The 14,707-nt window shown below is 34.9% G+C and overlaps 2 protein-coding genes across 5 annotated transcripts; both read right to left on the bottom strand.

Annotated features, from left to right (window-relative positions):
- Positions 1-502: 502 nt before the first annotated feature.
- Positions 503-7,932, bottom strand: LOC129907445 (uncharacterized). 4 transcript variants are annotated; one of them, XM_055983687.1, is made up of 5 exons: positions 7,401-7,932; positions 4,039-4,103; positions 3,892-3,985; positions 3,754-3,835; positions 503-1,684 (listed from the first exon to the last, which is right to left on the bottom strand). In XM_055983687.1, the coding sequence occupies exons 3-5, from the start codon at positions 3,930-3,932 to the stop codon at positions 1,304-1,306; spliced, it is 504 nt and encodes a 167-aa protein (XP_055839662.1). In that variant the 5' UTR covers positions 3,933-3,985; positions 4,039-4,103; positions 7,401-7,932; the 3' UTR covers positions 503-1,303. The 4 variants fall into 4 exon arrangements, 2 of the variants coding, with proteins under 2 accessions (XP_055839662.1, XP_055839661.1); XM_055983686.1 differs by having other exon boundaries at positions 4,039-4,205; XR_008771031.1 differs by lacking the exons at positions 503-1,684; positions 7,401-7,932 and adding exons at positions 2,626-2,701; positions 2,771-2,901 and having other exon boundaries at positions 4,039-6,933.
- Positions 7,933-8,513: 581 nt separating this feature from the next.
- LOC129921447 (uncharacterized) lies at positions 8,514-13,751 on the bottom strand. Its single transcript, XM_056003279.1, has 5 exons — positions 13,474-13,751; positions 12,119-13,079; positions 10,456-12,022; positions 9,354-10,138; positions 8,514-9,179 (listed from the first exon to the last, which is right to left on the bottom strand). Exons 1-5 carry the CDS (start codon positions 13,749-13,751, stop codon positions 8,514-8,516), a joined length of 4,257 nt encoding a protein of 1,418 aa, XP_055859254.1.
- Between the last annotated feature and the right edge of the window lie 956 nt (positions 13,752-14,707).

Below are 14,707 nucleotides of genomic sequence, written 5' to 3' on the forward strand. Positions count from 1 at the left end.
TCATCGCCGACATTTTTTTCTCAACTCTTTTATCTCTTGCGATAATATGCTTCTCAAAATCCGAAAGTGGCTTTGATGAGGGTCTCGATCGCCCAGTTGATGCTCTCGAACAAGACGGCGCACAGTGGTGCCATTCTTCGTTTTTGCCGACAAAATTCATTTGCACAGCCATTTCTGGACGAAAAGTCATGAGATTTGGTACACTGAATGATTTTAGTATGGAGAATACGAAAAGGCTGCCAACTTTTTTTTATTCAAAATGGCGGAAAGAATGAGCGTTAAAATAGAATTTTCATTTTTAAAACAGTATATAAGCTAGAAATTGGGCTAAATTCATGTCAAAAAGTTGTTAGATTTAAGATTTAGGACTCATAGATTAATATTCATTACAAAAAAATCAAAAAATTTGAAAACAAAGTCCAGAAAATGCAAATTTAGTAAAACACATTTTAAGACCTCTAATTACGCTATTTCATGGATTTTTTTTTTAATTTATCACAATTTTGAGATCTCTTCTATTTATGTTTTATAAGAAAATTGAAAATATTGGGGTTATATGGTTGCCAACTATGTTTTTAAGTAAATATAAGAAAACATGATATAATGAAAAGTTTCAATGTTCAATAAAACTGAGAATTTAATTTTTCCGTAAACTAAAATATACTTTTCTAATAGATTTTAGCGTTTTAAATTCAAATCCGGAGTCAAAAAAAATCTATGACGTCAAGTTTCGAAGATATAAATTAATTTTGATCTGCTTATATCTCAAAAACGTGACGTCATAGATTTTTTTTGACTCCGGATTTGAATTTAAAACGCTAAAATCTATTAGAAAAGTATATTTTGGTTTACGGAAAAATTAAATTCTCAGTTTTATTGAACATTGAAACTTTTCATTATATCATGTTTTCTTATATTTACTTAAAAACATAGTTGGCAACCATATAACCCCAATATTTTCAATTTTCTTATGAAACAAAAATAGAAGAGATCTCAAAATTGTGATAAATTAAAAAAAAAATCCATGAAATAGCGTAATTAGAGGTCTTAAAATGTGTTTTACTAAATTGGCGTTTTCTGGACTTTGTTTTCAAATTTTTTGATTTTTTTGTAATGAATATTAATCTATGAGTCCTAAATCTTAAATCTAACAACTTTTTGACATGAATTTAGCCCAATTTCTAGCTTATATACTGTTTTGAAAATGAAAATTCTATTTTAACGCTCATTCTTTCCGCCATTTTTTAGCCGCCATTTTGAATAAAAAAAAGTTGGCAGCCTTTTCGTATTCTCCATACTATAATCATTCAGTGTACCAAATTTCATGACTTTTCGTCCAGAAATGGCCGTGCAAATGAATTTTGTCGGCAAAAACGAAGAATGGCACCACTGTGCGGCGATGGAGAGGGAGAATGTGAGCGTCTATTAAAGTTGAACGTATGTTGAGTTGGAAAGGGGATGTTGATGTTGATGAAGGAGAAACAGGTGAATTTGATTCTTGTTGGACGACTAGCTGTGGCAAAGCTGCACCGTCGTGGCTGTCAAGCGTTAGCATCGGAAAGTAGTTGTCCTTTTTTGATGCATATTGATGTATCAAATCAAAATAGGGCCATTCCTTTTTTTCAAAAAGTTCATCTGGTGCGTCATCGCCTGCTCCTTCTCCAGTGTTCTTCGCCAAACATGCCTATATAAATGAAATAAAGGGAAACTTATTACAAATACCATCTACGTATAGTTAAATGTTTACATATCTGTGAAAGGAAATTCAAGTTGACAACGAAAATGCTTATGTCGCTTTCAATCCCGAACGACAAAAACAAAAACACCCAAGCACAGTTCTTTTCAGTTTTTCAGACGAAGACACGAGAGCGTTGCGAGAGAAAAATTTATATCTAGTTTTCGATGTTTGGCCAAATAGTTTCCTTCTTTTTACACACATTCTTCTGTTGGAGCTTTCCATTGTAACGTATATGAATTTTTGCATGTTCTATGATGTTTGAAATAGATTTTAAGTGCCGTAACAGTTTTTAGATCGATTTGAACACTTAGAAATAATTTTATATTAACCCTTCTATGTAATGAAGCGTCCACAAGTCGCAATTTAACAAATATAGTTACCATAAATTAGATACATATGTTGCGTAACGTATGCGACATTAAGTCCACCACGTTTAAGAGTTTATTTTTACTTAAAACTTGACGAAAAGTTTGGCTAGGTCAATATCGGTTTATGAGTTAAGTTCCCAAACACCTGTCAGAAATAGATAAACTGAAAAAAACCCTTAACATTACCAAATGACTTACCATTTAAATGACCTATTAAAAATCTCGTCTCGTCGTCTCGCAGTATTGCAAATCAGGCTTAAGTTTTTGTAAAAAGAAGTACGATTTTCCTTAATTTGTTTTAATCCTGATAAGACAAAAAGATCCAGCTTTTGTTTGTTTATGGTTGATTTTGTTTTGCTTTTAGAAACACGGCATGGTTTGGAACAAATAAAAGTTCTATTGACGCTTTTGCTTGGTGCTGGTACAATGTCTCAATAAAGAAAAATGTATCTGTCATCTTCATAAAGTTCTTTTATTCGTCATCTTCATAAAGTTCTTTTATTCGACAAATAAATTTTTCTTTATTGAGACATTGTACCAGCACCAAGCAAAAGCGTCAATAGAACTTTTATTTGTTCCAAACCATGCCGTGTTTCTAAAAGCAAAACAAAATCAACCATAAACAAACAAAAGTTGGATCTTTTTGTCTTATCAGGATTAAAACCTATTTTATAACCAAATTCTTTTGCAGCCGAGATTTATGAATGGTCTGGCGCATCATAGGTATCAGAAGTCAGTTGTTGTTGTAATTATTGAGTTCATTAAACAGGTACACATAAATATATACACCCACATCTGGAACAAAATAAAAAGCTTCAGGATAATCAATTCAAGCGTCAAAGCCAAGAGAGGGAAATTCATCGCAGTTGACTTGGAGAAGCATGTTGAAACTCTTAACAAAGAAAATCAGAGGACTAAACGAAAGCATACAACGAAGTGCAGATTATTTGGAACGTTTGATTGAAACCACGTCAATTCTTTTTAAGTATATTTTTCTAAAAAAAAATATCTATAAGCAAATTAAAAATTAATCCAAAATGTTTCTCTTTAGGAAAGAAAATTGAAGAAGTAGCTCGAGCACAAAAACTATACCAAGCTTAAGTCGGAGAATCTACTACTTCAAGCATTTTAAGCTATTTAGGATAGTTGAAAAGATTCAGACGAAGTGCAGCAACATAACCCTTTGTGCCCAGTGTGACTATACTGGCTGATATTTTGTGAAAAATTCTGTCGAGCTATGAAATTGTGGTGAGGTTGTTTTCGTTCGGCCTTCGGGCAAAACTTGCACTCCATTGAAATCGAGTTAGGCTATGGTGGCCATTAGATCGTTAATGGAATCATCACGAACTTTGTCAAATGGTTATGTAGTCTTTTGAGTTTTCATTTTTACTGGGACTTGGTGTTTTGGGATTTGTTGACGTTAATTTGGCAAAACACTTCCTGGGCCATGCATCTGACCATTTGGTGTTGTGTTCTTTAGCGTGTTGGGTAATTTAAGTGATATTTTAAAATGTTCACCTTGCCTCCCATTGGCGAATTGCATTATCGGCCCATGTGCTTGGCAGGCATTGTTCTGTTGGGCAGATTGTGCCATCGAAATTGCCTTCGTCGCCCGTGAGAGATATAGAGATATGAGCTTCCACTTACCTTGTATCTATTGAGAAGGTTTTTCCATTGCTGCTTACATTGGTTGGCATCCTTGGTACTCTCCATTTTCTCTGCTATGGCTCTGAAAAATAATATGATGTGGTTATTTGTACAATTAATAAATTATTAATTTCTTACTTCCAGCAAGCGCTCATTATTGAATTTTTGTTGGTAAACATTTCATTGTTTTCGGTCCTTAAATTTATGAGCCGAATTTTTTCCTCGTGGGTCCCTTAAAAAATAAATTATACATAAAATTTATAATAATAATATTAATTTACTTACATATGTATATTGTACGGCTTATTGTTTATTCTCTGCCTTTTTGCTGACATGATACTCCTGAAAAACTGTATATGAATTGATATACAATGCACAAAATAACAAAACCATGTGCAAAAAAAATTTAACTTCGATTAACCGGCTCCCAGAGGCCATTAATGTTTTGACAGCTGAAAATTTTTTATTCACCTCAATAGTGTCAAAAATTTTACAAGATTTAACTATTTAAGTGCCTGGCTACACGGTGATTTTTCAATCGCCTAAGAAGTGAGTTTGTAGGCAAGAGGGATCAGGAGTGAAGGGGGAAGATGCTCACGAAGGGAACTGAATTTTCTGAGGGCAGTACAGTTCCATTGCAAAATTTTTCCTCTTTTTGACATTTGTTCCTAGAAAATGTAAAAGTGGAACGTGATTGGGCACAACAGTGTGTAGCCACCGCATGTGATTTTTCAATCGATTGAAAAATCACTGTGTAGCCAGGCACTAACGCAATTCACACACGGCCTTATTACTAAAGGTTCAGTGTGTTGTTTATCTTAAAAGAATTTCAGTAATTTATCGTTACAGTATTACACCCCGCCTCCACAGCTTATTGTCTAACATCTACAACATAACAATTTTCTTTTCTTGGCTGGGCAAATTTTGTTTGGACCTTTTATTTCATATGCCTTAGCCCGATCATCCTAGACGAAATTTCACTATATATCAAAGTTAATTAAAGTACAAGATTTTTTGATGCAGTTAGGTTCCTTTGATGGAGGAGAATATGAAATCACAGTTTTACACCAAAATTTGATATGGCGTATCCCCGAAAATGACCCCCTGACCCCTAGGTAGTACGGAAAAAGTGATTTCACGATTTTTTGATGCAGTTAGGTTCCTTTGATGGAGAAGAATATAAATTCACAATTTTACACCAAAATTGTATATGGCGCGTGCCACAAAATGACCTCTGACCCCTAGGTAGTTTGAAAAAGTGATCTCAATCGAATTTAATAAAATTTTAGTATGTTAAAGTTCACATCATGCTCATAAAAACTCTCTATGGGAGCAACCCCATTGCACCAACTATACCCCTTCTTAAACTCCCTTCTTTACAATTTTTTACCCCAATTTTACCCTTTAAACGGGGAGAGTACTATAAAGTTAGGGCCAAGAATTGATAATTTAGTTTTTAGTAGAGGGGTTGATTACAATAAATTTTTTTATGGGAGGGGGATCTATCTTCCCCCGTTTAGGTTAGAGGGGCAGTTTTCTAAAAAAAAAATATCAAAATAAAAAAAAAAATAATAAAAAACTGCTTCAATTGATTTCTTATAAAACTCTGAAAATCATGTTCCTATGCCTTCTAGTTTTTGAGATAATTGAAATTTGTTAAACATAAATTTTCATAAAATAAGAAGTTTTTTAACTTCTTTCCACACCACCGTAGAGGTAGAGTTGTCGGTGCGTTTTTTTTAACGTGGTCTCCCCAGTAGGCCTAATGCAATGCTATGGTAATGACAAACAGCTTGAAATGGAGTTACGGAGGTCTTTCTAGAGAATGTTTATCTAATGCACAAACCGGATTACTTGCGTAGGATGTTATAATAAGGCCTAATAGAAGTTGTTGTAGGTGATGTAGAAAATGTTGTAGAAAATGAATAAAAAAAAGAATTAATTGAATTTCATTAATTTTCTTTTGATTTTTTCTGTTTTGTATTTTCTACATATTATTTTATTTATTTTAATTTTTTCCTACTTTGTTTCTTTTCCTTTTTTTGGAAATTCCACAGCTTTTTCTGTTGTTCTGAAATGATGAGAATATTATTTTAATTGAAAAAGAACATATTTTTTTATTTTCATCACATGGGCCGACCAGGAATCGATCCCACGTACCTCTGCATACCTAGCCAGCACCTTACCAGTAGACCATACTGGAATATTAAAGATGAGTGGAAAAAAGGGAGCTAATTAAAACCTCACATAAAAATGCAATGTTTTTTTCTAAAGCGTTTCAAACATTGCATATCTGCAGGATAAATGCTTTGCATACTTATTGATGAAAAACATTGCATACTTGAGAGATGAAAACATTGCATACTTACAAGAACCTCTTGAAACAGGTCTTATGAAAGCCTTCTACTGAAATCACTTTTTTCGAACTTCCTAGGGTCAGAGGTCATTTTAGGGAACACGCCATATCAAATTTTGGTGTAAAACTGTGATTTCATATTCTCCTCCATCAAAGGAACCTAACTGCATCAAAAAAGCGTGTACTTCCATTAACTTTGATAAAATTTCTGTTAAATTCGACTGAAATCACTTTTTCGAACTTCCTTGGGTTCAGAGGTAATTTTAGGGAACACGCCATATCAAATTTTGGTGTAAAACTGTGATTTCATATTCTCCTCCATCAAAGGAACCTAACTGCATCAAAAAATCGTGAAATCACTTTTTCCGTACTACCTAGGGGTCAGGGGTCATTTTCGGGGATACGCCATATCAAATTTTGGTGTAAAACTGTGATTTCATATTCTCCTCCATCAAAGGAACCTAACTGCATCAAAAAATCTTGTACTTAAATTAACTTTGATAAAATGTCTAGATTGATCGGGCTACCTCGTTTGCCAGAGGATGATGTATGATTTTTTGCGGACAAAATTTATTTTATATATGCAGTCAATTTTGTATGAATACTTAATTTTGTTAATTTTTTTCAATTTATACATGTACCTATGGCTCGGATTTTTTTTCCTTCTAAGAAATAAACAAGCTTTTTTTACAAAATCAATTATACCTAATGTCTATTAAGGCTTGGCCACACCGAAGAGTACATGCGGTAGCGATACGGGTGATTGTATGAAAAAAATTCCAAACTGAAACAATTCAGCTGTGGAAATTTTTTCATACAATTACCCGTACCGCTACCACATGTACCCTTCTGTGTTGCCAGGCATTTAAATAAATTCACATTAAATAAATAAATTCAAAAAGTATATTTATCATCCCATTAAATCTAATTGAATTCAACGTAAAACATGCAAAAATTCGCAAAACAAACAAATGTATTATTTTGTCGTCCGCTACTACGGAGACAATCTTGCTCATGAGAGGACAAAAAATAATGAAAAAACTACACTTCCAAAAGAAAAAAAAACACATCTGTCAAATTCGTTGCTAGACTTGCCGTGTTCAGACAAAATCGAAGACACGATTGTCTAACATTGAATCATAACAAGAAATGGCGAGCCTCCACAAGACATTTCTTGTTAAGACACGTCAACATGACAAAAATTATCTCCTGTGGAGGAGGCCTCTTAATACAAAGAACTTCCAGAATAGTATGGTTTGGTTCAAGCCCTATTTTTGTTGCGAATACCTACGTGATACATATGTTGGCCTGGAAATCGCTGAAATCCGCCATCTCAAAGATGTCTACGATTCCAATTTCTCTTTTTTACAACACACAAATAAAGAAGCACCTAAATGAGTAATGCACTTGAAACTAGGCAGAATCACATTAAAAAAAATCACGCACACAAATGTTGAAGCTTCAACACTACTTAATGGCATCAGATGGAAAAAAGTTTCAACACGTCACAGTTGATTTGTTTCATTCCATTCGTCAGACTTTATTTTTATAAATAAAACGAATCGCGACACTGAGCATGTTTCTTTTATTGAAGTATTATTACATGGGTGGGATGCTTATATAATTGTAAGATTGGGCAAGTCGGACGAATGCAGAGCCTTCAATAATTCAAATGAAATATGTGAATTTTTGCTACTTTCGCATCTGTTCGAAAATTAATTTCAATTGTACTTCCTAGTCAAACTGCGTGTCTTAAATGAATAATACCAATCTTAATCTTCCAAATAAAACACAATAAAAGATTTGACATGACAGGAGCTGGAGAAAACAAAACTTTTGACATTTAAATTTTGAGGAAAAGTGGCGTATACAGGGTGTCCCAAAAGTTAACGTCGAAACGAAAACGGTAGATAGGGTAGGTGAAATTTTGTAATAGTTTTTACAAACATAATTGCTCTTACTTGAGCTTAAAGTTAAAAAATTAAAAAAGATAAAATTAAACTTTTTACGAAAACGAGAATAAATGAAAATGCGTGCGATTATTGCGGTTATAACGTGTGGAATAAATTTTATTTTCCTATTCTTTTTCTTCTTCTTCTTCTTTTTAAATTGAAATAAAATATGGCCGGATGGGCGGGAAGTTTGAATTTTATACCAATTGAAGTTAATTCACAATAGTTAATTTTTAAAACAAATTCAATAATTTAAATTCAAAGTAGATAAATTCAAAGTAATTTATATAATTCAAAAATTCAATTTTAGGATAATTCATTTTTGTTTTTATAATATTCGTATTGACGAAACACCGGCCACGTTGAAAGGCTGTAGGCTTCAAATGTCTTCATCAGGAAAGGGGGCCAGTTTGACAATTGGGCGCCTAAGCACGCCGTTGGCGGTTTTGACGTCAGCGACCCTGACCTTGCCGTCCTGCCCTTCGACGACCCCTATCACTCGCCCTGTTTTCCACCGCTGAGGAGGTGAGTTGTCCTCGTGGATAAGGACGAGTTTGCCCACGACGAGATTGGGCTGCTCCAGTACCCACTTGGATCGAGCTTGTAGGCCAAGCAGATACTCCTTGGACCACTTCAGCCAGAACTGCTGCTTGAGCCAGCATAGAAGCTGCCATCTTCTCAAGCAGCCCGTTTGCCGTTCCAGCACTGGTTCTGGGGGCAGCGATCGTAAGCTGCTGCCGATTAGAAGATGCGCTGGGGTTAGGGCTTCTCCGTCGTTGGGGTCGGCGCTTAGCGGCCCGATTGGCCTTGAATTGAGGATTGCCTCGACCTCGATCACCACGGTGAGTAGCTCTTCGGTTGTGAGGAGTGCGTTGGCCACGGTACGCTGTAACAGCGTTTTCGCCGCTTTGACCACCGCCTCCCATAGACCTCCGAAATGCGGTGCCCTGGGCGGTATCAAGGCGAAGCTGAAGCCTTCCTCTGCCGCGTATCGGTGAACAGCTTCTGCGCCTTCTTCCAACTCCTCTCGGATTTCCCTCAGGATCGTCTGAGCTCCTACGAAGTTCGTCCCGTTGTCGCAATAAATCGTCTTCGGAATCCCTCGGCGACAGATAAACCTTTTAAGGGCGAGAATAAAACATTCAGACGACAAATTAGAAGCTAATTCAATATGTACAGCTTTGGAGGCGAAACAAACAAAAACGCAAATATAAGTTTTATTCGTCGGCCGGCCACGAATTTTAAGAGTGGTATTTACCGGGCCACAGAAATCTACTCCACATACTAAAAACAGGTCGTTGCGCTCGCAATCGATCCGCTGGTAGATTACCCATGATTTGGGTAAGTAATTTCGGTTTGTACTTAAAGCAATTAATACATTGTCGCACAACCTTTTGGCAAGCTTCTTTGGCATTTATTAGCCAAATCTTTTCTCGAAGCAATGCCACCATAGCTTGAGGTCCAGCATGGCAATTTTTTCGATGCAAATACGTTAAGTACGTTTTTACAAATGGTGAATTTTTGGTTAACAAAAGTGGGAATTTTGCATCATATACAATTGGGGCGTTCAAAAGACGACCACCTACACGAATCAGCGAAAATGAAAATTCGTTTTCTTGAAAGTCATGAATAAACGGATTTAGTTTTTGAATACTATTTTGAAGAGTTATTTTCCTACGAAGTTTTTCAATTTCTTCTGGAAATTCATAACTTTGGACGATTTCAATTATTCTTAGAAACGCCAAGTTTCTCTCTTTTGCCGTTGGCAATTCTTCCAATATTTTATGTGTTTTGTTTTTTGATATTTTAAAGAATCGCATTATGTAAGCAAACGTAGTTATAAGGTCGGTATATGAGGATTCTTCTTCTATAAAATCTAGAAGTTTAGTTCGAGGTTTTTCTACTGCTATGAGAACCATATTTGTTTTACGTTTTTCTAAGGCTTCATCTTCTGGAGACAACTCAAAATGCGAATTGACCGGCCACGATGATTGTTCGTTCAATAAGAACTGTGGACCTTTGAACCATATTGACGCATTGATTTCTTCAACATTACAGCCTCTTGACAGAATGTTTGCTGGATTTTGTTTTGTTGGTACATGTCTCCATTATACTTTTTGTGTCCACTCTTGGATGTCGGACACTCGATTTGCTACAAAAGTTGTAAGCGTAGATGGATGCAAAGTTATTCGGAATCGGTCCAAAAAATAACTTGTTCAACGTCAAGACTCAACATTGCCTCTACTCTTGTCCATAACTTAGCAAGAGTATGCGCTGCGCAAAGTTCTAATCGAGGGATCGATTTTGTTTTCAATGGGGCCACCCTAGACTTTGCAGTTAATAGCGTCGACTTGATACCGGCCGTGCTTTGGCTTCGGATGTAAATACAACAACCGTAAGCTCTCGTCGAAGCATCGGCAAACCCATGAACTTGAATTTTTGCGTTCGAATGAGTTTCGACAAATCTAGGTAGTTTTATCTCGCCAAGTTGAGATAAATTAGTTTTGCAATTTTGCCAACTGGTATCAAGGCGCAATGGAATCGACTCATCCCAATCAATTTTTGCTATCCAAAGCTCTTGTAATAAGATTTTTGCTTTGGTTACTATGGGGCATAACAAACCAAGAGGATCGAAAAGACGAGCGGAAACTGATAGTATGTTTCTCTTAGTAGCTCGTAGATCATGGAAATTATTGTCCAAATTGAAGCTAAATGTATATTCTTTAGGGTGCCAACAAATTCCCAGAGTTTTTGTGTAGTCTGAATCATTAAAATTTATTGATTTTTCAGAACTCTCAGTATTTAGATACTCTGGATGATTTGAAAACCATTTGGCTAATTGAAACCCTCCTTTTGTAAGGATTTCTTGAATCTCGAATTTCATTATTTTAAGTGTTTCGAGATTATCGGCACCAGTTAAGAGATCATCAACGTAAAAATCTCTTCGAATAACATCTGACCCCGTAGGGAAAGAAGACTCGTTAGCATCGCCCAACATCTTTAAACACCGTATCGCCAAAAATGGCGCCGGAGATGTACCATACGTTACAGTGTTTAATCGAAAGATTTGCAGTGGTTGTGACGGATGCTGCCTCCACACTATGAGCTGGTATTTCGTGTGCTCTTCAGCAACAAGAACTTGCCGGTACATTTTCGTAATATCAGCCGTAATAGCATATTTGTGGGTACGAAAACGGAGCAACGTCGAAAATAGCTCCTCTTGAATGGTTGGCCCAACCATCAAGGTGTCATTCAGTGACAGTTGAGACGATGTTCGACTTGAGGCGTCGAAAACAACTCTCAACTTTGTACTTGTGCTTTGCGGTCGCAAAACACACTGATGTGGAATGAAATAGTGTGGGCCCTTTGGGATTTCATTATTTGTTGGTGACATATGACCCAACGCAATGTATTCTTTCATGAAATCTATATACATGCCTCTCAAAATGCTATCTTTGGATAGCTTTCGCTCAAGTGCGAGAAATCTGCGTTTGGCAGTTTCGAATGATGCTCCAAGCGAGTTTGAGGATAATTTGAATGGAAGTTTTACCTCAAAACGACCTGTCGGCAAAAGTTTTGTATTTTCAACAAAATGCTTTTCACACAATTGTTGTTCTGGAGTGAAATATTTTTTCGTTTCTCCAGGAATTTCTTCCAATAACCAAAGCTTTGGTATCTTTTCGTCTAAATCTGATAAATCTTCAGACTGACATACCAGATTGCAATGCTTGGTATTTTTATTTGTACCCTTGGGGTATTTCCCAGATATTATGCAACCAAGAAGTGTCTTTTGAATAGTTGGAAATTCGGGACCTTGTTTTATTTGACCAACTGACAACAATTCAAAAAATGTGTCTGCTCCAATAAGTAGGTCAATTTTTTGTGGCTTATTGAAATACGGATCAGCTAGTTGAATGTTGGATGGAATATTCCAATCCGAAGTATTTATTGCTTGATCCGGCTGATATGACGATATTGAGTTCATTACTCAATAATCAGCAGAAAACGAATGATTATTAAATCTTGATTTAACTTCTGCATGTACTTTTTTATTTACCGTAGTACTTGCCTTTCCAATGCCAAGCAGATTCAGAGGTTTTTCTTCTTTTCGAAGTTTTAATCTTTGGGCTAATTCTTCTGTGATGAAGTTTAATTGAGAGCGAGAATCAAGTAATGCTCGGACTGGCATATATTCTCCAGAACTGCCCTTTATTTGCACGATTGCAGTGGCAAGAATAACTTTATCACTCGAAACAGAGGCATGCATAGCTTGAAAACTTGTTGATGCTTGTGTCGGTGAACTAGTAAAAGTTGATTCGTACTGGTGCAGTAATGTATGATGAGATCGATTGCAAACGCTGCATCGACTCATTTTGCATTTCGAAACTGTGTGTCCTTTTCGAAGGCAGTTAATGCAAATCGGAACACTTTTAGCATATTCGAATCTTTGGTGGACAGGCAATAAAGTAAAATTTTGACACGTTGTTATGTAATGGTCGTTTGATTTGCAATATATGCATTTGGAATAATTTTGTTGCGTGTTTACACAAGCAAATGAAGACTTTTGATTTTTGAAACGACTTGAATCTTGGTTAGGTTTGGATTGCTTATCGGAAGATATGAATTTTGAACTTGAAGCTTCTTCAGCAGAAAGATGCTGATATCTTTTATTAAGAGCTTCTTCACAATCTTTCCACAAAGGAAGAGTATTGAAATCTAATTGTTCTTCCCATTTTGACCTTGTGATTGCATCCACCTTAGACATAACTAAATGTATTATGATTGCGTTTGTTATATTCTTTTCATCACCCAATGAAAGAAGCGAATCATAAATTGCAGAAACTGTATCGATCATGCTTCGCAATGAAGACGCAGATGGTTTGGAAATTTCTTTCAATTCAAAAAGTGTTGAAACATTGTCAAAAAATATTAAGCAATTATTGTCGTAGACTTTCTTTAAACTCGCCAATGCTTTCGGATAGTTTTGTTCGGTAATTTGGAACGCCTTAAAGCTAAAGCTGCACCTGATAAACAGGAAATTAAATGGTTGAACTTTTCAATATCCGGAAGCATTCACCCAGAGAAAAAACGCATAGTAATTTTTAATCCGTTCTACATTGAATCAATGGTGAAAAATATATTCATTCATTTTCTAAAAATCGTCCTATGCTTAAGTTACAGTTTGTCACATCAATTTTTATAAGTGAGATGGCACAGTGGTAAAGCACAAGCTTGTCAACCCAGGTATAGCAGGTTCGATCCCCAGCGGATGTCAGTTTTACTTTTTTTAATTTTTTTTAATGTGTGAACAACTTAGATTTAAAGTGTACTACTTTGATTCAATCATTTTCCACTTTAGGCTAAAAATGTAGTGATTTTTCATTGATTCAAAGTGGTTTCGATTGATTTTACGTTGTTTTTTGGCTCAGTGTTGGATCGTTGTCTACTAAACTTTCGAAAAGGCTAATGAAATTTTTATACTCGGAGTATTTTCCGCTGAATTTAGGAAAAGACATTTTTGGAAGTCGTGAATGATGTGGATTGCTAAAGGAATAGTCAATTGCACTCGACTTTCGTCTTTTATTGACATGTGAAATAAGAAGTGCTTTTGCACCAACACAAATGTCTTCCAATTCACCGCGGGAATCATCATTTCGATCAATGGATTCTATTTCCGACTGACAATTCATTAATTCGTCAATATATGAATTTAAAATATCTAATCGACATTCTAATTCGATTGGATTAAACGATAAAGTTTTTTCTTCTAGACCCGTTTTAATTCGAATTATATTGTTTTTAATTTGCAATCGCTGATGAATTAAATTTTCAAGATCTGCATTCTTTTTTGGTGATGCTTGCCGTTTCTTGCCCGTCATTGTATTAAATTTATTTTATTTAGTAACTTTCGAAAAATAATTTATTTATTGGAATTAGTTTATCCAAACTATTCAATTGCACTTCAGTTTTTGAATTTTAGAATTTGGAAAATCTTTAGAAAATTAGTTTATTTCTATATACGAAATTCCTCGAAATAAAATTAATTTCAAAAAACTATTTCTGTGCAAATTGCCGAAAGTTATTTAATTCAAATCAAATTGTTTGAAACGAGAAAAAAAATAAATTATTTTTTATAAATAGTTTGCTGAACACACTCTTCGAATAATAAATTTGGAAATTATTTTGTGTCACTGAACACGACCAATGTTGACAGCTGAGAGCTTAACGAAAGAGAGAGAGTACCAACTTAACGAATTGTGAAACGAGTGAAATGTCAAAACAAATTGTAAACAAATTTCACTTACCCGAGTTTAATTTACACAAATTGTTTTATTTAATTAAATGAAATTAGGTATATAATAAAACACTTCTTATCCTCGTACAATGGTTGTATTTATTTACAAACGTTTTCGAAAAGTTAACTTTTCATCTTCAGGTGATAGCAAAAAATATAATTTTTAAAAAATTTTTTGATAAGTTTACAAATTAATCAAAAATAATTTTATATAAATTGAAATTTTAATAATTTTGTTAAGTAATTGAAATTTAAAGTTATTTTAATAATGTCTAATAATGATAATTTTATAATAACAAGAAGAAAACTGAAGTGAATAAATGCGTTTAAAATTTTTTCTCAAAAATGTCC

Source organism: Episyrphus balteatus, chromosome 1 (genome assembly GCF_945859705.1).
Source record: "Episyrphus balteatus chromosome 1, idEpiBalt1.1, whole genome shotgun sequence".
NCBI classification, from domain to species: Eukaryota; Metazoa; Arthropoda; class Insecta; order Diptera; family Syrphidae; genus Episyrphus; species Episyrphus balteatus.